Source organism: Phaenicophaeus curvirostris, chromosome 1, assembly GCF_032191515.1.
Source record: "Phaenicophaeus curvirostris isolate KB17595 chromosome 1, BPBGC_Pcur_1.0, whole genome shotgun sequence".
Taxonomy (NCBI): domain Eukaryota; kingdom Metazoa; phylum Chordata; class Aves; order Cuculiformes; family Cuculidae; genus Phaenicophaeus; species Phaenicophaeus curvirostris.
This window is the reverse complement of record NC_091392.1, coordinates 62,711,849-62,736,561: the sequence shown is the minus strand read 5'-3', so window position 1 is coordinate 62,736,561 and position 24,713 is coordinate 62,711,849. Positions and strand designations below refer to the sequence as shown.

At 42.1% G+C, this 24,713-nt stretch overlaps 1 protein-coding gene across 1 annotated transcript; it reads right to left on the bottom strand.

Moving 5' to 3' along the window:
• Positions 1 to 41: 41 nt before the first annotated feature.
• PWP1 (PWP1 homolog, endonuclein) lies at positions 42 to 19,070 on the bottom strand. Its single transcript, XM_069859931.1, has 15 exons — positions 18,939 to 19,070; positions 18,748 to 18,806; positions 17,396 to 17,550; positions 16,869 to 16,954; positions 14,452 to 14,548; positions 13,809 to 13,919; positions 12,963 to 13,093; positions 10,838 to 10,911; positions 8,410 to 8,506; positions 7,446 to 7,507; positions 6,178 to 6,289; positions 5,078 to 5,168; positions 3,866 to 3,987; positions 3,152 to 3,257; positions 42 to 2,448 (listed from the first exon to the last, which is right to left on the bottom strand). Exons 1-15 carry the CDS (start codon positions 19,002 to 19,004, stop codon positions 2,333 to 2,335), a joined length of 1,485 nt encoding a protein of 494 aa, XP_069716032.1. The 5' UTR covers positions 19,005 to 19,070; the 3' UTR covers positions 42 to 2,332.
• Positions 19,071 to 24,713: the final 5,643 nt, after the last annotated feature.

Here is a 24,713-nt window from a genome sequence, read left to right as displayed (position 1 = left end):
TGCTTTTTCATCACCTGCCTCTCCAAAGCTCTCCTAGGACAAGGTGTGAACAAGCAGAGCTAAGAACCGGTCTTTAAACCTTGCAGATTTGCTGTGTCACTCCTCTGGCTGCACTGTGAAAGAACACCGAGGTGAGCTCTCTGCTCTGACAAGGTAGTTGGAGGTTGCCTGGTGAAAGATGATAAAGTTCATGTCCTAAGTTCAGCTGTACCTCTCCCTGTACGCTGTATTTCCTAGAGGGCACCTTGCGTTCTTCAGATCTGAAAAGGCACAACACTTGCATGCCCAGGAGGTGAATAAAAAACTCCAGAAAAACAGGTTGAGGGATTTTGTTCTGTCAAGGGAGAGATGTGTTGCTTGCAGTAACACAATTTCTTCCTTAAACAAAAAAACCAACTTCTAATGCTACATTGCCAATTGATACCAGAGACAGAGATAACAGAAAATACTCTAAAAGAGCTTAACATGTTTATTTTATATGAAAGTTTTGAAAAACCTTGCAGCTTTTCAGTCAACAAGAGGTGATTCTGGTCCTTTCACCTTCCTAAGCTTGACAAAAGCAGTTGCTTATTTGTTCCATACACACAGTGTTCACTGTAGTGGACTACTACTACTACTACTATGGCTGAGAGAGCTGGGGTTGTTTATCCTGGAGAAGAGGAGGCTGAGGGGAGACCTCATTGCTCTCTATAACTACCTGAAAGGTAGGAGGGTGCTGGCCTCTTCTCCCAAGTGACAGGGGACAGGACAAGAGGGAATGGCCTCAAGACCCGCCAGGGGAGGTTCAGGCTGGACATTAGGAAAAAGTTTTTCACAGAAAAGGTCATTGGGCACTGGAACAGGCTGCCTAGGGATGTGGTTGATTCACCTTCCCTGGAGGTGTTTAAGGCACAGGTGGACGAGGTGCTAATGGACATGGTTTAGTGATTGATAGGAATGGTTGGACTCGATCCAGTGGGTCTTTTCCAACTTAGTGATTCTGTAGTTTGGCAGAGAAAGGATTTAAGCAGGAATCCCAACACATCCAAACTGTTCTTGGTTCCTGCAGTGCCATTGTAAACGCCCATCACCAGACTAGAAACAGATGCCAAATTGGATTTGGAAGCAGCTACTTACTTCAAGGCACAGGAAAGAAACCTACAGTCCTGTGCAGTTTGTACTGATACCGTTTACCTGCTTTACTTCACCAGAAGGAGGTACAGTGAGCTAGGGTGGGAAGCAGGACTGAGACCTTGTTAACTACCTGCATCTTTGCTGTGGCAGCACTTTGACACCTCCCAGTAAGAAGAGGGGAAAGCATTTCACAGGATTGCATGAGTATCATTTAACTTCTGGCCTGTTCCTTTTAAATGTGAGGGAATTGTTTGAGTCATGTTCCTTGACTACTTTCCTAAAGCTATAAACAAAGTGTTTTAAATCGGGGATTACTCTGATGCTCAGTATGTTCCTTTGCGCCTTAAAGGTTTCAGGCAGAAATGCCTGGGAGGAGTTAAAGAACATGAATATGTAAAATAGACAGTTTTCGCCAGTGACAGTGACCATGAGATCCTCGCTTTGTGTCCTGACAGCCTCATCCTCTTCTGTGTTGTAGCTCCGTATTTCAGTTCAAATCCTCTTCACAGATAATTACATTTGGAGCTTGAAGGAAAACCCAATACACAGGCAACATGAATAAGCTCCAGGTGCTGTGGAACCAGGGAAGAGAAACCCTTGATCTTGATGGGAAACAGCTGAGATATTTCTGGTTTGATACAGCACTCAGAGGCATTAAAAATACATTTTAAGATTCTACTTGAAAACCCCAATTTATTGCCCAAGAAATACTCTTAAGACTTAAAAATTACATAGAAGAACTTTTAAAATCTGTACTAAGAAATCTGTAAATCCAGCCTCAAACTAAGGATAAATTATCTATTTACACTTGTCATTTCATTATTTATTACACAACTGCCGTCTTAAGTATTGTTCCTTGAGCCCTCAGAAAATATTTACCCTCTCTGTAGTATTCAACAAACTACTGGGAGCAGCAGAAGGCTTTTCTAGTGTCCATTTCATTGTACAGATTTTACATACAGTAGCCCCTGTTTCACGGATCATAATCTCCGGCAAAAGGAACTGATCAAATCTTTCAAAGCTGGTAATAGAGACAGGCATTTAGGACCGCTGAATTAGAGCTTAACTGCATCACAATGTTTCTTTGTCTGAGATGAAGAAGCTTGCAGATCGCAAGACATTTGAGTAACTTGTATGAACTCTCACCAAACAGGGCATTTGAAGAATGCACATTAGTGGTAGTCCCATTAATCAATTCAATTTTGTGATGTTTGATCCATCATGACTCCATTGCTGTCTCCGAATCGTTGCTGCTACTGCCAGCTGTGGAGCTGCAAGCCGCAGCATCGGCATGAGCCAGAACAAGTCTCTCTCTGTTTCCAAAAACTTCATTCACTGCAACACAGAGAAGGGGTTGATGACACGCTGCTGCTGTGCTGAGACAAAAAGCACTAGAGCAGACACGGCACAGTGAACATCACAGACTGGAAATCCTCACCTGGTACAGTTGTAAAGCCTTCCCCTTTACCCTGAGCAGGGAGATGAAGCCCACATGCCACAACGATCTCCTGCATACGCTACTTCAATTACAAGTCCTGTCATTTCTCCCCCAGAACATCTCTAGAGGTTTCCCTGTGCATAATCTTTATACCTAAGTACTGTGAAATGGATGAGTTTTGTAGAGCCAAACATTAGGTTTAAATTATTTATTTCTAGTTTTAGTCTCTCTGGTACCCACTATGCTCTTAAAAGCAAAAAAAATCATGCTATTTAGTTACACATAGCTATGACAACTATTCAAAACCAGTCCTCGCTTTCATTCCTACAAGTATTCCTACAAGAAAATGCAAAAACATAGGTATTAAAAGAAATCAGATATTAGACTTTGGCTACAAGAAAATAAATCATGTGGCAAACACAGTTCTCCAAGTTAGAAAAAAACCCAGATTTCTGAAGCTGAAAAAGTGTACACAAGTCTTGGGGTATTTATAAATATTAACCTACACTTTCTCTCAGAGACACAATAAATTACTGAATATACAAATACACCCTGGAGGCAAGGAGAGAGCCACAAGATTCAGAGAAATGAGAATGTTACCTGCAGAAATCTTGCTTATATCCCAAACACGCAGCCCTTGTCGCTCTCCTCCAAATGCAAAAACAAATGGGAGGTCGGGGCAGCAAGCCGTGCAGAAGAGAACCCCCTGCAAGGGTGGGAAGAAAGAGGATTCTTTTTTAAAACATCCTAAAATGAATTAGTCATCTGAAAATACTTCCACCAAGCAAGTTTTAACAAATTTAAGCTCTCTAAGTTTCCTGGAACTTCTTTTGTAAAGACACAAAGATAAAGTCAAGAGCTGCTAATTACAAACAACAAATCACATCTTTGTCTTCTCTGTACCTAGCAGATAAATACGAGCTGCAGTACCTACAGTTCTAATTGGAATATTGCATCAGGGATACGGGTCTGAGCCTTTGAAGCAATCTGCCAATCGCATGTTGAACTAAATACTGCACTGTAATCACAGAGTAGTCTGGGTTGGAAGGGACATTAAAAATCGTCTAGTTCCAACCCCCTGCCCTGGGCAGGGACACCTCCCACAAGATCAGGCTGCCCAAGGCCCCATCCAACCTGCCCTTGAACACCTCCAGGGATGTAACGAGTATGATTTACCCAAAATACACAGATGTGGTTATATTTTTTTCCCTAAGAGATGTTATGTAAAACAAGATTCAAGTTAGACAAAACAGAATAAGCAGGCATAATTTATATATAAAACTTCTTGGAATTAAGAAATTAATATTACTCTACCATTTTCATGTTCCTGGAATGGATTAAACTTGGTTTGTCTCCCAGGATATCCCAAATTTTCACAAATTTGTCAGCAGATGATGTTACAAGGCAACCTTTGATCTGACTGCTAAGTTGTAGACCTAGAACATTAAGAATGCAGCAGTGTGAAAGCACCAGGTAACCACAATTTCAGAGAGATAAGCAAAATTGTTGAAGCAAAATCATGAGAACAAACTTAATATTCTCCTTACGCTGAAATTAACTCCAGCATAGGGGAGCAAAAAGTTAATGGAAGTTCCATGCTGCGACTGCTCCCCGTAGTAAGAGAAAACTGACTTCAGGTAAGCCTATTCTGTCTCTCAATTCAACAACAGCAACATCGCAAAGAAGCTATTGTTCTGCTTCTTGCTTCAAAAACTCTGACTTCCCCAGGTGATCGTCTTCATTCATTCACCAAAGATCACCTCTTTTGCTATACAAGATTATGGGGCATATTTATATGATGTCATTTTAGACACTTAATCAGGTGCTTCCCGTTGCTACTTAGAAGCAAATAAAGTAGCCCAAAGGAGGCAATGTGAAAAACCTTCCCATGTGCCATACCTAAATCATTTCCAGAGCGAATGCAAGAATAAAATAATTACAGCTAGAAGAGATCAACATTATAGTTCATATTCCTGAACAGATTGCATAATTTTCTGTTCTTCCTCACCCAAAAACCACAGGGAGTGTCTCCCAAGTGAACAGATCTGCTTTTATAGAATCATACAATGGTTTGAGTTGGAAGGGACCTTAAAGATTATCTAATTAGAACCCCCCACCATGGTCAGGGACACCCCCCACCAGACCAGGCTACCCAAGGCCCCATCCAAACTGGCCTTGAACACCTCCAGGGATAGAGTATCCACAGCTTCCCTGGGCAACCTGTGCCAGTGTCTCACCACCCTCATGGTGAAGAATTTCTTCCTTGTGTCTAGTCTAAATCTGCCCCTCTCCATTTTTGACATGCTTATTCATGATATACACCGAGAAAAGTTTGCAGTTGTTAAAATAGTTCACTGACAATGGCTTCTCAGCCAAGATCTGTTTCATGTGCCAGGTACCCATGATTAGTATGCATGACTCTTGATTGTTAAGCAAGGAATCACTACCACCTCAGTCATCCTGGTTAAAGACATCTTCCAGATGTGCCTTGCCACTGCGGACAAACACAACACGTGCACGACTTACCTGACACCTCCTCATCATGAGCTTTCAGGGTAAACAGTGGCTTATCAGCACGAGCATCCAGACAGTACACAAAGCCATCTTCTGTGCTTGCCTAAGGAAACCACATTTTAAAAACAAACAGCCACAGTCATTCATTTGGACAAAAGCTCCAATGAAATAGCACACAGCCTCTATTAAATCCTAGTGATTTGAGACAGACTTGCACTACTTCTTGGCAGGGCATATTACTCAACAAACACCATTCTGCATCCCCAAAGCCAGACACCGTCCAGCTGGTGCCCGAGCTATTCTATGTATCTAAACTACGCTGCCAGGGCTTCTGTAAAAGTCTTAATCACATACAAATTCCTTAAATTGTATTTTGAAGATGGTTGCACTACTAGGCTCTGTTTTCATATTAGGTAATGAAATACCTAATGAATAGGCTTTAGTCTCTCAACTAAGGCTTCACAATAGCCCTGTGCAAAGCTAAATATGATCATACTGAGAGACCTACATCATAAACCCAACAGAACAGAGCAACTGCTTTTGTTAGCTGGTTACACAAAGCCACAGAGAACTAGACAGCCACTGAGATATTAAAAAAAAAACCCTTGTTTTTAAATTCCGTTTAAGAGTTTTATTATAAAAATCTCAACAAAACCAAAGTAGTTTTACTCTAAAGCAGATAGGAAGACAGTGCCCTCTGGTGCTGATTTGAAACACTGAATTAATATTCAGGAGCTTCCTTCTAATTAGCTTCTTCTCAGTTGCAATTGCCTCATTACATTAAACACAAGAGCAACTATACAAAGGAAAATATATCCCAGTCACTGAACGCTATGACAACACAGCAAAGAAGCCACCATTGAACTGAAAACTCATCAGCATCAATCGCTTTTCTACTGTCACAATGTAGACACCAAATAAGTAGCTGGTCTCCATACACTTGTTGGAAAAAAGCACCCAAAACCTCTTCCCACACGCAGTGTTTTTTAAATAAGCAAAGCCAACAGTTCAACTATCAGGCCCATTATGAGATTCCGATACATTTTGAACACAAAAATACAGGTTAAATGAAATGGCAAGAGACCAAGAACAGAAGAGCATGTCATACTCACTAAGAAATTACAAGGTGAAAAATGATTCCAGGTTACTCTTTCAACCTGACCGCTAAACCGCCATATTCGATGGTTACCTTGTGGGTTTCTGCAATCGTACAGCACAGCTGATCTATAGGAAAAGGGAACAAGAAATTAATAAAAAAACCCAACCCAAATCATGGCAGGATATTTTATGAAGTTTGTTTTACCACTGGCATCTACAGCTGCCAGGCATTTTACAACAACAGTTCTAGTACGTATGCCATTTTTAACAGTCTGATGTTCAGGTCACAAAGGTATCTGCCAAATTTCATTGAACAGCCTATGGTTCTGGGAAGCTTTAAGGGAAAAATCCACAAGGCAGTCCACTAGTTTATAGACAGTAGAATGGTTTCTGGGTGCCAATGATATCAAAGGGCTGGCTAAAAGGGATCGAGAAGCTGCTCTCACGGTTTGGACTTCATTCTTCTTTTTGCCGAAAGAAGTCAAGGAGGAGGAAAATGGACAGAAGCAGGTTCCTAACAATAATAAAAGGTTTTTCTTCAATACTTCTAAGTAAGCAGATGTAGCAAGAGCATAATCGAAGCCAGAGAACATAAAGCCTTGGCTAAAGACTGACAAGTCTTAAAAGCACAATAATATATATATATACATACACATATATAAGAAAACCATGATTATAGAACAAAGTTAAGATGCTATCCCTAGGAGATGGGAGAACAGAGGGGAAGTTTTTTGGCTGGCAGGGCTTATAAAAACTAGCAGTTACAGAACTAGTCCAGCCACGCAGATACAAACTACTTCACAGCATCTCCAAGCCGCAATCACAGGAGATAGCCCATTAAAGTCCAGCTGCAGTGTGCCTATCAAGAGAGGCTGCAGGGAGTGGACGGGGATTGTGAAGTCCCTCATGCCCCCACCCTGGCCTTACAGTTTGGAAAAACCTGGGCAAATTTTCACAGGAACGAGCAGCAACACGTTCTCAATGCAGAAAACGCCACAAAGCCAAATTAAGAAATAAATTCAGTTTGGAACAGACACCTGGCACATAAAACATCAGTCCAGATGGTTGAAGAATTTGTCTAGTCCTTAGAAAGAGCTAAGGAAAGCCACATTTTGGGCTCAGGCTGATCTGGCTATCTTACTGGAAAAGAAATAATATCATTACTCAAATTTGGCACAGTTATAAGCAAATGAAAAATGAAGTCTTTGAGGTAACTTAACTGACTTAATTCAATACTAACCCTCTCTACACGTAACATTTGAAAAAAATTACCCTGACATACTTATCATAAGATCCAGAAACAAGGGTCTGAGTTTCAAATGGATGAAATTGCAACGTCTGGACCTAGATAAGAGAAGATTTTATTTTAAAAAAATAAACACTGAGATGGTAACACACAGAGGAACTTTCTTTGAACAAGCAGAGCACAACCCCCTCCTCCTCAAAACCAGCACATTTCCATCCCCAAACCCTCTGATTAAGTTTGTTGATACTCAGATTTCTCATAAAACAGTGCAAGAGATGCACATGATTTTTATTTCAAACACCCCCATCCAATGGAAACAAGATATTCGCCAATATAATTTAACTGAACAGAACCACATGACTCCTTTCTGCTCTAGATATTAAAAAAAATAAGCTGGAAGTAAAAGAATAGTTACTTCCAGTCTGAGGAAAAACGCAGATGTTAGCAAAAATGAACATCAGGAGTTTGCCAAGGGCAGTGACTTTATTAACACCAAAAAAAGGTTATAGCTATTAATAACTAACCTTCACATTTTAATTACTATGAGATTCATTTCTAATTCATTTCTGAAGTACCCATCACTATGGTATTTTAGTACCATTTATTTAAAACCTTTCTTACCTAGAAAAAACTGTAACCGACACTCACCGTTGCCTTAAGAGAGGGTTACAGTTTGACCTATGCTCTGAGATCCATTTTTTGTAGCTTATACCAGTACTATTAGATTCCCAGCCAAAAGGGCTTTCTCACAAAGGGCATTATAAAGGCTGCTGTAAATCTCCGCAAACTTTCTAAAGCACAAGTTAAATAACACGTTAAAAAGCAAAAAGTGTTGTTCACAAAAGCAACTAATTCAGATATTTAAACGATTCTGCATAGTTATTAGAAAAATCACAGAACCATTGTTCTATGGGTTCACTTAACAAGCAGCTAATGAAAACCTGTAGTTATTTTTTCCTCTGTATTTTCCAGTGGAGGAAACATAGCGATTATTACATACCTTGTCTGTATGTTGCATCAGGCTGGCTGCTGGCTTACCCACAGCCATATCCCACAAAATCACAGCATTGTCAGCAGACGCACTTGCTAAAACATTCCTGATAATGCATCCAAAAAATAAATTTTAAAAATCTTTATAAAGATACAAATAATAGTCAAAAATCCAAAATACATACAGAGCCTGACTCTGAGATCAAGCACACTGTGGTCTATAGACCGTATATCTCAAGCCTGGGGGATAACTCCCCGAAGGTACAAGTAAAGACCACAAACAGGCCATATCATACCATAGCACACCATGTCAACACTTATATTAATAATAACATTGACAGTTTTGCTTGTATTTCCCACCCCTAACAACTTAAAATATAATTTACTGGAAGACTTATTGAATAAAATAGAGCCAGAAAGGCTTTTAAGCACTTCCGTTCTTTTGACATTAAGACAGCATTTTTAAACATTATTTATGCAACCTGGCTGTATCCATATGCGAATAAAGTTAAGAGCAGACAAACCTGTTCTGCTCTCAGATATCAGATTGTTTATATAACTTCTGAACTAACATTTTAATTTACAGACCCCATATTTCAACTTAAATTTCACCAAATGTTTTAGGAGCAATAAACACAATTTAGGAGTTTAATCAGAAAAAATAGAACATTCTCAAAGGTCTGTCCAATACACAGTACAATTCCTACTATTGCTCTTAAAAACAGATCTACTTCTTCAACATGCTGTTTCTGATTAAAACTGTTCACTCTACAAATTTTTCCTTTTTTTTTTTTTAATACCAAGCCAGTGTTTCTGACTTAAAGAGCCAACATTCTCCTGCAATGTTCTTCCAAACAATGTTACAAGGGAAAGTTAGGAAAACACATAGTGAAGGCTATGAGAACATTTTACAGTAACAACAATGACCTACAGTCAGAAAGTTATTTATAGAATGCTGTCACGGCATGTCTTCCTTAAAACAAACTAAAATATAGGCATTTAAATATAAGCCGCTCCAAGCAGCTACTTGTTTTACCCATAAGCTTCCCAAAGAATCATTTAGGTAGGAAAAGACCCTTAAGGTCATCTAGTGCAACCATAAACCTAACAGTGCCAAGTCCATCCCCCTAAACCATGTCCCTAAGCACCATCTCTAGACACGTTCTAAACACCCCCAGGGATGTTGACTCAACCACTTCCCTGGGCAGCCAGCTTCAGTGCTTGATAACCCTTTCAGTGAAGTTGTATCTCCCAGTATCTAGTTTAAACCTCCCCTGGAACAACTTGAAGCCATCTCCTCTTGTCCTATCACTTGATAGCGAAAGAATAACCAGTAACAATGAATTCCTAACTTGGCACATTACAGAATTACACATTTCAGACACTTAACTATTGTAGCTCTAATTTTTGTGACGCAGCTTTATATTATCACCAGACAACGATTTCTAGGTACAGGAAAACTACTCTTTTGTAAGACTGGTGGAATGATCACTACCAGCCTGTGCACAGGTACAATTTAAGAACAGACAATGCATTGTAAATTAAGAGTGCAATTTGTATACATTTACTGCATGTCTATGTGGGTGTTTCCTTCTTCAGTATCTAGATAACCAAGCATTATAAGTGAAGGCTTACACCAGCTCATCAGGCGTATGTGGGGTTGATTGTGCAGCTTTAGAGGCATTTATGACAGCAGGAAAAAAAAACACATACAAAACCACAATCAGTATCTGACTGGAACAATTTCAATGCCCGTGCTGAGGATCCTCTGACAGGTAAGCTGTTAAAAACCACCTAAGCAATAAAACCCAGCAACATCTTTATTTCAGTCAGCACACTGTCCTTGACCTCTCCCGCAAGATGGACCAGCTCTGTGCTGCTACGATAGCAGCACTTCATTACCAGTTCACCCAGCCAACAGGGAATTCCCTCTGCCGAGGACAATCCAAAGGTCAGAGGTGTTTCTGTAACTGTCACTAGGGCTTCTACACTCTCTTTTCTGTTCACAGCTCTGTGGCAAAAGCCAGAAAATAACTACCACAGCAAAGACTTTCTTCTGGAAGTCTACTCCTCTCTGTTGAAATGGTGTTTTAGGTCATTGGCAGACTGGCACAGACAATGGTAGCCCTTGTGCTTCTCCAGTTTGTGCATCTGACTTAAAGGCAGCCAATTTACCATATGGCTTTGCCCTCACCTGGAAAACTTGCAAGTAAGAAGTGATCTGCAGCAATACACAGGGTTTTTTATTTTTAAATAAAATAAGACCTCTAGTTTAAGGAAAAAAAAAGGTGTGTGTCTTTTTGAAAACTGATTCCTTTCAGCACTGCTTTCAAGTTCAATGTTATATTAGATATGACTTTGGATGTGTGTGAAAAAAAGTACACCTAATTAAGCATACAAATTTGTAATCACTCATTGTTATTCCAGTATTCTTTTACCTGCTTTGTTTATTCCATGAAAGATCAAGCACAGCATCCGCGTGTCCTTTCAATGTCCCTTCTGAAGATAAACTCTGTATATGAAGATACAACATACTTTTGAAAATAACATCTTTAACAGAAATTGAGCATTGCAACACATTAGCACAACCTCCTTAATGCCTTCACAAACAACGTCATGTTTTAAATGATTTCCACTTGCTGCAACAAGGATTTTAATAGCACAGCCTCTGCAGTACCTGTACCTTGTCTCCTACCCCAGATCTCAGATTCACAGCTGGTGGGCTTACAGAACTAGTTACTCCCTTCAGGCTAGTAGAATTTCACTGTCTCCAGCCACACTGCAGTTTCTTCAGCTTCTTTCTAAAATCTCCTGACAGATCCCTCTCTTTCTTCCCAATTAACTGAGCTTTAGGTCCTTGTATCTGCCAGCTCCTACAAATTCTAATTTAAAATGGTTAAGCTTTAAAGTTTACTGGGATAGTAATTGGATACCACCTACAAGCCACCCCACTCCTCTCCTGCTCTGAACTCCAAGCTTTAATTATCCATACAGAGAACAAATAGCATCTTAAATTAAGGTAACCTTTATGAATGGTACCTTCAACAGCAATTCTGATAACTCAGTGACATTTGGAAGCAAGTTTCAAAGAACAAATTCCACTTCCAAGGATATTTTTTCTATTGTTTTTGAAAGCAGAAGGTCTGAGAGCTCAGAAAGTAAAACCCCTTCACAAAGCACCTACTATAAACAAAATCTAGAAGATTTAAGTTATGTTATCTTCCACACTTTTTTTTTTTTTTTAACATACCAAAGAATTTGAACAAATCATAACAACGCGTTCAGGCACACAGAGTCAGATTCATCTGACGTAACTTATCATCCAGTCTAAACCTCTGTCTTCCTCTTTGGTAGTTACAGTTTTCTCTACAGTCCACTAAAAGACAGTCAGCCATTCTCTGGAGGGTAGGGAGGCTCTGCAAAGGGATCTGAGCAGGCTGGACCACTGGGCAGAGTCCAATGGCATGAGGTTTAACAAGGCCAAGTGCTGGGTCCTGCACTTGGGGCACAACAACCCTGTGCAGAGCTACAGACTAGGAGAAGTCTGTCTAGAAAGCTGCCTGGAGGAGAGGGACCTGGGGGTGTTGGTTGACAGCGACTGAACATGAGCCAGCAGTGTGCCCAGGTGGCCAAGAAGGCCAATGGCATCTTGGCTTGTATCAGAAACGGTGTGACCAGCAGGTCCAGGGAGGTTATCCTCCCTCTGTACTCGGCACTGGTGAGACCGCTCCTCGAATACTGTGTTCAGTTCTGGGCCCCTCACCACAAGAAGGATGTTGAGGCTCTGGAGCGAGTCCAGAGAAGAGCGACAAAGCTGTGAAGGGGCTGGAGAACAGGCCTTATGAGGAACAGCTGAGAGAGCTGGGGTTGTTTAGCCTTGAGAAGAGGAGGCTGAGGGGAGACCTCATTGCTCTCTACAACTACCTGAAAGGAGGTTGTAGAGAGGAGGGTGCTGGCCTCTTCTCCCAAGTGACAGGGGACAGGACAAGAGGGAATGGCCTCAAGCTCTGCCAGGGGAGATTTAGGCTGAACATTAGGAAAAAATTCTTCACAGAAAAGGTCATTGGGCACTGGCACAGGCTGCCCAGGGAGGTGGTTGAGTCACCTTCCCTGGAGGTGTTTAAGGCACGGGTGGATGAACTGCTAAGGGGCATGGTTTAGTGTTTGATAGGAATGGTTGGACTCGATAATCTGGTGGGTCTCTTCCAACCTGGTGATTCTATGATTCTATGCATTCACTTCAGACAGTTCACATAGACTAGCTTAAAATATGCTTAAATTTTAGCTAGATAAAGCTAGCAAAGGTGAATCCTAAGTAAATGCATTTTATCGTGTGAGCTTTGTCCTTTATTGCTCAATGCCTTTTCAGCTTGAGTCACAGGAAAGTACAAATTTTAACCTATCACACAAAACCATTCTGTAACCTGTCTAAACACCATCTTTCAACATGACAGAAGGACTTAAACCAGATTATCTATTATTTTCCCATTGTAGGAAAAGTTAATAATGACATTGTCCTAAGTTTCCTCCATCCAACCAGATAAACCATTTTGCAATACTTACTCGCTTTCCTTTATTTTTCTTCTTTTTGTCTTTCTTGCCTCCAAGGGAAAAGACTGGTTCTAAGGATTCTACTACATCAAGGTCCCAAATGTCAATAACTGGGGTCATGTTACCCACTGCAACATAATTTCCTACAAGCAGAAACCCAAATGCAACCACATATATTCAGAGTTACAAAACAGCACATTTGGCAATCCAGCTGTTGCTTATTTCTTTAAGTAAAACTTATGTGCCAGAACCTTCTATTTGAACATCTTTGATGATTATAACTGACAAGAGGCAATTTAAAAATATCAACTGACAGCAGATGTTGCCAGAAAGAAATTTACTTGCTCTCTAAGATATTTCCCCTTCACTACAAATAACTGATTAAAGAAGCTGTATAAAGTTCCAGATATTTGCGGGGTTTTTTTAAGGGAAAAAAAACAACAAAAACACACTCCTTGTGCTACGGAAAGAAATAATCTATAAAACACAAGAAAAAGTTTACTAAATACATATATATAAACTTCGCTGTGTTTTACCATTCAACAACTGCATTGGCCACTGTGTTCATTTGCAAATGGAAAATAAAGCAGACTAGAGAAGAGCTTGTTCTGGTCTGCTAATTGACTTAATTATTTGTAATAAAACCAATGTTTTTATCAAATCACTTGTTATGGCAGTACCACTAAGATGACTGTATCACCAAACAAAAAACCTGATATTCAGTTTTTCCATATTAATATTGTGGGTTTGTTTCTATTTGCAACACTAGAGGAAATTATTTAGTGACAAAATTACATTTATACATTTTCCAAGTAAAAATTATTTAACTGAACATTTACAGTATCCTTTGTAATTTACCTGGTGATTCATCAGGATTAGGATCAAAATTCAACCACTCAAGACTTAGAGGGTAAGCAGGCAAGATAATATCATGATGTACATAAAATGAGTCCTCTTCATGGTTATAAACTGAAAAAGAATCACAGATATAGAAGACATCGGTGAAGAAGAAAAACAAGCAACTATAAACAGTTCACTTCCACAAAAGTTAGATGTGGAAAACACTAAATTGTCAAGGAGGTCTAGAACGTAAATTCGCAGTGTTCAGAGTTTTAGTGTAGAAGCCAGAGCCTCCAAGTACCAACGTTATGCAGCACAGAATCACACAAAACATTCTCGCGTGTTGTTTAGATAAAGAAGTGACAGTTCAGCAAAGCTTAGATACTCTATTCCTAGCATAATATGCTACTTTCTTCACATAACTTCAAAAGGGATGCTTTTGAAGCATAACCACCACTTTGTACATCAGGATTTGTTAAGGAAGGTTTAGATATTCATTTTACAATTATTCCAGAAGAAACCAAACAGGAAATAAAAGACCAAGTTTTCAAATCAGAGGAAGTTGAAGAAGTCAGATGAAGTTACCTTTAGCAGGCTGTAATTGAGATGCAGGAAGAGTTTTGGTAAAGCAACAGTAAGGAACAAATCCTATGCTACTTACCATGGACCTCCAAACTACAGTAGTCCTTATCAACTCTGCCACAAAGGACGAGATTGTCAGTGGGCTTAATCATAAAGTCCTCCTGTTCATATTGTTCCTGAACAGCAAAAATGAGAGGACAACAGATGTCATGCAAAGCACATAAAAGCACAAACCCACACAGGTTCAGAAGGCTGAATCAGTAGTAACTTTTAATCATAACTGAAAATACTCAAAACTCAGCAACCTCACTGCCCACTCAATTAAAACCATCTTATGGTGGCAAACAAAGAAAGACAGGAACCAAACTCATTCATGGGAGACTAAGTAGTTATCATATAGACTGAAGGACTGTTTATGTGTACCTTGGTGGATTAAGAAAGATGTTTAATTACCAAGTATGAAAACACCTTTCGAGGCTATTATAATGCGGCTAGTTGCTGAAAAGAGAACCGCCATCAGGAACCCACATACAGAGATTATTTCCCTTGTGCTCTCTTCCTTTGGGCATTTATGTAGTGTAACAACTTTTTACACAATAAGCATATTGTAACTGCTCCTCACATCCAGGAAGCAATTTCAAGAGTATTAAACCATTGTCTACTTTCTGGAAAATATTGTACTGCCTACAGCTATATTGGGCATTCAGCTGTACCAGAACAGATGTAACCTTTTATCTAATTTTCATTGTTACTGCGGTATGGAAGGCATTCAAACAATTTTTGTTAGTAGAAAACTAAGAACTGTACATAAAAGTCAACAGTCTTACACAAACAGAGTACCATCCTTCAAATATACAACATAGACATGACTTTCTGGATGACTTGTTGCAAGCTTTTAATTTCCTTTTATTCACTTCAAGCATCTTTTCAGTATTTCAGCTCCATCAAGCACAACAATTCTTTGAATTAATCAACTTAATGTTACACAGTCTTCAATAGTACTAGTAGTAAATACCAAAAGACAACATAAAATGCATGTTGAAGCACTAAACAGTACTTTGTTTCAGAATTTGAGGAAAGGACTTTATTATAGGAAGAAAGGCCTGAGGAAAAGGTGTTCACTTTTTGTATCTACCTGGAAGAAAGTTAGCTTTTCTGACACAGAATAAACGCAGCTCATTGTGTGACTACCTCTTTGACCATAAAAATCACTTCTAAAGCATTTCTTCCCACTGCTGGTACACAGGAGTGAGAAAAATCATCAACCAGTTGGTGAAACACAGAGAAAACACATAGTGCCCCGAAGTGCATTCAGCAAGCAAATGTTTTTAAAGACATATGCCTTCCTCCTTGAACTTTGTTACAATATGTGAAGTCACCATAACAACTCCTTGTCTGAGAACACCTTTGACAAAATTCCCTGTCACAAAAACTAGACATGGTAGGAGTCTACAGCTTATCTTTTCCCTCAATCTCACTAGCTTTGTGAAGAATCCAAAATACTATTGAAAGGACAGCACCCAGAAAAATCTCACAATCTTTATGCTTAGATGAGGTCTCAAAAATTCACTGACTCCATCATCTTGCCCCAGGTGATCACAGTCTCTTCTGGTTACTCCCTAGATTACATTGTCTCTTCTCATACAACCTCACCTTGTAACTGATCTCTCCACAGAAATTAAGCTGCTCACAAGTTTCAATCTTCCCTGAACTAAACTGTAGGATATTCTCCATATCTTTCTGAAGAGGCACCCAATGTTCTAGCCAAGGCAATACTAGTATTAAGTAGAGTAGAAAGATTACTTCACATCATGCATGCTGCATCCCTGTTCACCAGAAAAAGACAATGTATATAACAGCACAGCACTGCTGACACAGTTAGCTTGTGTCAGACTGCAACCAGAGACTTCTTAACCCCCTGCAGAGCTCCTACAAAGCCAGCTCCTGCAAAGATGTTCCCCATCTGATACTTCATGGAAAGTAATACAGGCAGAAACAGTCAACTACACAGTATGCTGTCCAAATACACTTAATAAACAGGGACATATTTCTTCATGCCATACCTGTAATTTGACATGTAGCTTAAGTCCACGTCACCTTGGTTTCTTCCACAAACTGGTGGAAGATGTAAGAGTATTGCAATCTGAGAACCTTTCTAATTAAGCTCATTAGTGGCCTGGGATACTGAGATTTGTTATTTCTTCAAGCATTTTCTGGGTCCCACCAGAAAGGTGACAAACCATCTCCACATACAGAAGCACATGGCCTAAATAAATACTGAGCCAGTTCGCCTTAATATCTGACTTAAATATAAAAGCACACATGGAGGGGTCTGCACAAAGGAACTTCTAAAGAAAAGAGTGCCACCTGATCAAAAGTCTGTCAGAACTTTCGAAAAAGACTGCAAGCACTTACAGACACTAAGGCAGTGAGGAAAATTTAACTGGTTTTTAAGTTTATGCTGTTTATGATGTTTAACATTTTTATAGTACTCACAGTGGTTTTTAGAGTGATGTAAGGATCATGCTCATTACTTCCATGTACTGTCAGAGTAGCCAAAGAGTCTCCAAGCTCTAGGTCACCTAAATGGGAATTTCAGAACATTTTTTATACATGTCAATGACAGATGAAGTTAGAAACCCCTGTACCAATCCCTGTACTACCTGTATTACAAATTATCAAGGGCAGGCTAAATGAACTTCCAAATTCCAAACTTAAGAACCTCAGCAAGCAAAATGGCTTAGTGCTTCAGGGTCCCTGCTGCTCTGCTCCAGCACTACAGCAGGGGGAGTGACAGTCTTTCCAGCCCTGCTCTCAGTTCTAGTGCCAGGGAGGGGGTTGCTGAACTATTTCACACAATAAACAACTTAGAAAACTGGGACAAGAAAATAATTAAAAATGTGAATTTCCAGCATTTGAAACATAGCATGGTGTAGCAGTACTTATGAAATTAGTATCCTTAAACAAGAAGTGAAAAGGTTCTTCACTTTCACTTGCATATCTGACCTTTAAATTTTTCTTACCTGTGCATTCTTCTTCATCATAATTTTCCAAATCATATTCACCCAGTTCATCATCAGACAGGTCTTCATTTTTATGAGAAGATTCACCTCTGCTAGGAACGGGTTCATTTGTATCATTTGCCATCGGGCCTTCATCGCTATCATCAGCGTCATCCCTGTTTGAAGACACAACAACCCTGAGAAACTGTGACATTTACAGTGCTTCCAGGTAACTGCTTAGGGGGCTGCTAACATGATTTCAGCACACAATCCTGGCTGTTCACATGGGTTTCAAGCCTTTATGCCAATGATCTGGAAATCCCCTTGCTTCTTTCCTATCTTTTCTCAAAATACAAGGCACTGGTTTTCTCAGACTTTCAGAGAAAGTTCTTCCTGGAAAGTTTTCATGACAAAATGTGGCACAAATTTTACTTAGCAGGGTTAAATTCAGTGTCTAGATCCCATTCTCTTACCCATTTTGTTGTTGCTACAATACTCTCAACTTCACTTCTGCATGTCCGCAGGTATCCAATATATTCCTTTCTTTTTTTTCCCCACCTCTGATGTGTGAGGACCCTTGCATTTCTTCAAAATTTTTAAAACCTTATTTTCTTCCCACGCTTGCGTTAGAAGAAAAAACAATATGAAATCCATTAGGTTGGGACTTACTGCAGATTACTTCTTACAGGCCAAACAAACAATGCTACATCTAGGAAACTCAAAACTTTCATGGCAACAATATGCAAGGAATTCAGGAGAAGGAATCATACGTTAAACACTGGCTGAAAACCTAACAGAAATAGAATCGCAGAATCATAGAATAGTTCGGGTTGGAAGGGCTTAAAGATCACCCAGTTCCAATCCCCCTGCCATGGGCAGGGACACCTCCCACTAGATGAGGCTGCCCAAGGCCCCATCCAACCTGGCCTTGAACACCTCCAGGGATGGGGCAGTCACAGCTTCCCTGGGCAACCTGTGCCAGTGCCTCACCGCCCTCATGGTGAAGAAATTCTTCCTTATGTCTAGTCTAAATCTGCCCCTTTCCAGCTTATACCCATTGCCCCTAGTCCTATCACAACGAGCCTCTGTGAACAGTCCCGCTCCAGCCTCCTCGTAGGCCCCAAGATGCAAAGGAGAGGGGGCATGTCAGATGTCTCAATGGAGTTTGCTCCGTAGAGACTCATCCCTGTTGAATACGTTGTATTTCTGCCCTTCTGAGCGCAAAATTCCCAGGCAATGACGAGCCAAGACAATTCTCAAAGACACGTTTTAAAGCAAATTCCCTCCCCAGCGCTGTCAGCGGGGAGGCCCGGGGGGCTCCAACCCCTTCTCCAGCAGAACCCAGCCGACCCGCCCGTCCCGTCCCGTCTCACCCCCTCCTCGCCTGGGCCTCCTCGATGAGACGGTTCAGCTCCTCCTCGCTGAGCTGCACCTGCGGGACCGACACAGACAGGGGTGGAGGGGAGGGCGGGGGGTTGGGGTGGGGGTTCCGCAGCCGCGGCCCCCGGGAGGAGGGGGATGAGGGGGTGTCCGCAACCCCATCCCGCCCCCTCTCCACTCCCACCTTATCCGGCGTTTCCTTGGCGACGCCGCAGCGCACCCAGGCGGCGCACGTCACGGGGCAGCTCATGGCGGCGCGGGGAGGCACGTGCGAGCGGCTGCAGCGCGCTCCGAGTGACGTAACGGCGGCGGGGAAGGGGGAGGGCGGGGAGGGGAGGAGACACGCCGACTGCAACGGCGGAGACGAACGGGAGGGGGAGGAGACAGGGCGGCGTGACGTCATCTCTGAGCGCCGAGGAAGCCCGGGGCGAGGGGGCGTGGTTATGGGGCGAGGCCAGGGGCGTGTTTGCCTACGTCACAGAGGGGGGCAGGGCCTGTGTTTGAGGGGCGCGGCTTGTGTGAGGGCGGGGCCTGAGGGGCTATAAAAGGGCGGGGGGGCGGGGAACGTATTTACTCAAGGCACTGTCTTCATAAAGTTGTAGAATTGCCTGGTTGGAAAAGACCTCTTGGATCATCAAGTCCAACCCTTCCTGTCTGTTACTAATCCATGCCCCTGAGCACCTCCTCTACTCATCTCTTAAACACCTCAATGGGTGGTGACTCAACCACCTCCCTGGGCAGCCTCTACCAGTGCCCAATGACCCTTTCCGTGAAAATTTTTTTCCTGATGTCCAGTCTGAACCTCCCCTGGTGGAGCTTGATACTTGGGAGAAGAGGCCAGCACCCTCCTCTCAACAACCTCCTTTCAGGTAGTTGTAGAGAGCAATGAGGTCTCCCCTCAGCCTCCTCTTCTCAAAGCTAAACAACCCCAGCTCTCTCAGCCGTTCCTCATAAGGCCTGTTCTCCAGCCCCTTCACCAGCTTTGTTGCTCTTCTCTGGACTCTCTCCAGAGCCTCAACATTCTTCTTGTGGTGAGGGGCCCAGAACTGAACACAGGATTCGAGGAGCAGTCTCACCAGTGCCGAGTACAGAGGGAGGATAACCTCCCTGGACCTGCTGGTCACGCTGGTCCAAGCCAAAATACCATTGACCTTGGCCACCTGGGCACACTGCTGGCTCATGTTCAGTCGGTTGTCAACCAACACCCCCAGGTCCCTCTCCTCCAGGCAGCTTTCTAGACAGACTTCTCCTAGTCTGTAGCACTGCACAGGGTTGTTGTGCCCCAAGTGCAGGACCCGGCATTTGGCCTTGTTAAACCTCATGCCATTGGACTCAGCCCAGCGGTCCAGCCTGTTCAGATCCCTTTGCAGAGACTCCCTGCCCTCCAGCAGATCAACGCTTCCTCTCAACTTAGTGTCATCTGCAAACTTGCACTCAATGCCTTCATCCAGATCATTGATAAAGACATTGAACAGGACTGGACTCAGCACTGAGCCCTGGGGAACCCCACTTGTGACTGGCCTCCAGCTGGAGTTAACTCCATTTATTATAACTCTTCTTGCTGCCCCCTTGCTCCTGGGCCAAGGGATGGCAAATGCTTGGCTTTTTACTGGACCTGCTGGGAGACCCAGTTACCTTCAGCAGTGGTTGCTCCCGTTTTCATAAAATTAATTACAGAAGGGAGCTTAGTTTCTTCACTTAATTAGCCTAGGCTGTCCCATTTAGCACCCCTGCCATCTTTACCTGGGGTTGGGACCAGTTAGAGCCCCAAGGTTCGTTTAGTAACAGAAATTAAGGCTTTGCCATGTAATAAGTGCTGGTACAACTGCTGCTCTGGGTACTCAGCTGAAGCAAAGTGCTGCCACATCTCTGAGGTCTTCAAGTCCTTTGTTTCCCACACTGGACCTTGGCTGGTGGGGGGACTTGCAATTCTGCCCCTCTATTCCTCTCTTATGAGACCTAATCTGGAGTATTGTGTCCAGTTCTGGAATCCTAAACATAAGAAGGATATGGAGCTGTTGGAACGGGTCCAGAGGTGGGCTACAAGGATGATCAGAGGGCTGGAGCACCTTCCACACAAGGACAGGCTGAGAGAGTCGGGGTTGTTCCATCTGGTGAAGAGAGGGCTCCAAGGAGATCTTATAGTGACCTTCTAGTACCTGAACGGGCTACAAGAAAGCTGGGGAGGGACTGTTCATAAAGGCTTGTAGTGATAGGACGAGGGGCAATGGGTATAAACTGGAGAGGGCCAGATTTAGACTAGACATTTCTTCACCATGAAAGCAGTGAGACACTGACACAGGTTGCCCAGGGAAGCTGTGAATACCCCATCCCTGGAGGTGTTCAAGGCCTGGTTGGATGGGGCTTTGGGCAGCCTGATCTACTGGGATTTCCCTGCCCATTGCAGGGACTTGGAACTAGACGATCTCTAAAGTTGCCTTCAAACCCAAACTATTCTATCTATGATTCTATGACCCGTCCTGCCAATGTTTGCTTCTGCTTTGGCTCTGAAGTGTCCCAGCAGTGAGCTGCCAAAATTAAAGATTTGGGAAAAACCTTTTTGTTATCCATCTCTAAAATTTACCCAAGTGGAAGAAACCAGTGCACAGAGTCAATGGTGAGAGGGAGCTGCAGGAAGCGGTGAGGGCATCTTCACAGAAAGTACTACTTTTTGCCTTCCCAAATGTCAGCATTCTAAACCAACTGACTCATTAAATTAGAGAAAATGGATAAAATGTCATCTGCAATATATGGGAAGGTAGTCTCTTACTGACACACAACAATTGCTGCTGTTTCCATCACTGAAATCTTAATTCAGGGGATAACTGCAAATTACGTGGATGGGAAGCTGAGGTTAGGGGAAGGAGCATTACTCATGGTAAAGCTCAAGGACTTGGCAACCAAACTACAGTTTGGCAAATGGAATGTGTACATTATTTCATCCACATGTCACTAGACAGCATCACTGTAGTATGTTAATTATTTTATCCTGATTCTTCAGTGGTTCTGGCATAAGAAAGAAATAAATTTCTCTTATTCTCCCCTCCCCCGCCCCCCGGCTTCATTTCACCAGTTTGATGTATTTTGTTGTAGAAACAAACATACCAAGGCAAAAGCTGCATCATTCTAGCTATTCCCTGTAGGATCCTGTAGCATGGGCATCCTAGTCCTACCTGGGGATCTAGATAATTATCAGTCTTGCATTTTGGTATAATTGCCTTTTTGCTGAGCTGTTTATTAACAGCTCTGGTCACCTTCTCTTACAGTGTTCAAGCAATCCTTCTTTTTTACTCACACAAGAGCTGGCTACAGTTTGGCTGTCAGTCTTCCTCCAGACACTGAGGGAAGTTTTGTGTGAGCAGATGCTATTCCCAAGGAGAAGCAGAGGGAAATATTATGTAGCCAAGAGGAGGAAAGCACGGTTACTTACCAGTGGCTGTGGTTCCTGGATATGTTTTTTGAAGATATATGGATTTACTGTGTGGAGGTTTGCACAACAAACTCTTGAGCCAGAGTTGATTTTAGCAAAGCAGTACCCAAAGGGGGCACACATGCTCTACTTTCCCTCCAATAATCACAAAATAGCACTGTACTGTGGTGAGGTTCAATAGCAGACTTGGAAAAGGAGAAAGGAAGAAAAATCGATAGAAACTGTGCATATGGATATTACAGCTTACAGAACTCAAGTTAGTTGTAATAATTTTTTCTTCTCTTTTGAGACTTAGTCCATAAATGCTGGATGGTTCCACTACTTCTTTCCATCCTACACTTGCCGGGGATGTAGAGCTGGGCTTTAAGGTCTTCTTGAGAAAATAAAGACCATTCTATTAAATATATTATTGTTCCACAGTGCCTTGGCAATCACAGAGATATGGGATCGAAAGAGTGGTGCCCCAGGCAGAACACTTCTAGCAGACACCTGAGGGTAACTGACAGTAACTGAGTTCTAGTGCAGTCCTGCCCACTCACCCCAAGGAACCAGCCAGGGCGACTCACAGGTCGTAACACATCAGTGAAAAAATCGTCTTCTTTGTATTTAGTGTCCAAAGATGAGTCAGCCACAGAAGTGTGAGGGCTGGGAAATAAAGCAGATGTTCATTTCTTAGTTTGGATGGAATCGTGACAGAACCATTGGAGGAGTTTTTGGATGAACTCAAAGACCTATCCTAATCAGGAATAAGGCCAGAGAGCTGACAGAAAACTCTGAATTCCCTGCCCATCGCAGGGGGTTTGAAACTATATGATCTTTAAGGTCCCTTCCAACCCAAACTATTCTATGATTCCATGAATCACTGATAGGTGTAAGAAATGGCCAAGATGAAAGCTATGTGCGACAGGAGATAAGAACTTAAAGGGCTGTTCCAGCATGGGTTCAAGGACCATGTTCAGATCCTGTGGAAATAAAAGGTCTCTGACCAGAAGATTGTCATCAAACATTCTCAATGCCACAGCCTGTTCTGGACTGGCCTTGAGCCTTTTCTGAAAAAGAGCTTCTAGAACTTAAAGGCTTCCGCCCTCCCTGCCCCAAGTCGCATCCTCAGAGATCTATCAGACACAGCAGTATTTCTTACCCAGAGCTGATTTGTGCCTGGAATCTCTCTTATACCTATTTCTTATCCTCTGATGAGCAGAGCTGAGTTTCTTTTTATCCTGACAGACCTTCACAAAGTTGGGTAAGACTTGATGGTAGTGATTTTCATTGTTTCAGTTTAATCACCAATTAATGTCAGAAAACACTGCCCCTGTTTCTGGATCTACATTTGACCTATCCCAAACTACTGCTTTTCACCTGAAGATGCAAGTGCCAGATAGTTCTCATCAGCAGGAATTGTATGCCTGTCTTTTCTTCAAGGTCATAAACATTCAAACAGGTTCAGCTGGATTAAGTTTCCTAGCTAAGCAGAGCAAACTTTTGTTCTGATGTGGATTTACCAGGTCAACAGAAGCAAGGTCAGTAGGAAAAGTCAATGGCTCCTCGAAACTGAAAGTCCAGCTTCTTTCTTAGAGAATGTGTCAAGATGCCTGGAGAGCTACAGAATTCCTCTTGATACTAAGAAAAGATGGAAGTGAGGAGAGAGATGGCTGATGAAGAGGTGGCGTTGAAGCAGCTGGTACCAGAAGGCTCTCCCATAACTATTTCCAAGGTCCAGGGCTCTGCAGGGACCTTGGTATACCTTGAATCCTGAAACTGTCAGAGACATTGTAAACATTTCTAATATGACAGCTGGAAGGTGCTACAAGGCCATGTAAAGGTTCATACTGTAAATCATACAGGCTGTAGCAAGAAAATGAAGGGAATTTTATCTGTTTTGAGAGAAGTTATTCTATTGTTCAGCTGACCTCTCCAGATGAGAAGAGGGGAAAAGGCATCAGTTTGGCACCTCACTCGAAAAAAATAATTCTATTTTCTCAAATGAGCGGCCAGATATTACTGTTGCAGTCCAGAGATGCAAAATAGCTAAAAGTGAAGTCACAACATCAAGAAATCCTCTAACTTCGGAAAGAAAGGAGTACTTAAGAGTGGCTTTGAACCATGAAGGGCATCCACAGAAGTCCTGAAGGTTACCTTTTGATTCTCTGTTTGTATTCGCTGTGTGTTTCTGTAAAACAGAGAGCATGAATAGTGGAAGGATACCAAAGGAAGATCAGATCTCAGTAGGGCAGTATCTTGTCGAGGGAGACTATATACCCTATTTGCACACCGCAGCATAGCCTAAGGGGAAGAACTCGAACTGATAGCTAGGCATAAAGTTAAGTTTTCATTTAGTTGAAACAAGGCTGCTTTGGTATTCTTTCATCCATGACCTCCTTAAGGAGTTCCGTGGGAGAGCACCAGCCTCCTCACTTGAGAAGTTAAAACACCCTTGCGCTAAGGCTTATTCTCCCAGGTCCTATGTATTGCTTTTGGTGCTCTTTGCTTAACTTTATGGAATATACTAGGTCTGTCACTTATCTTTTA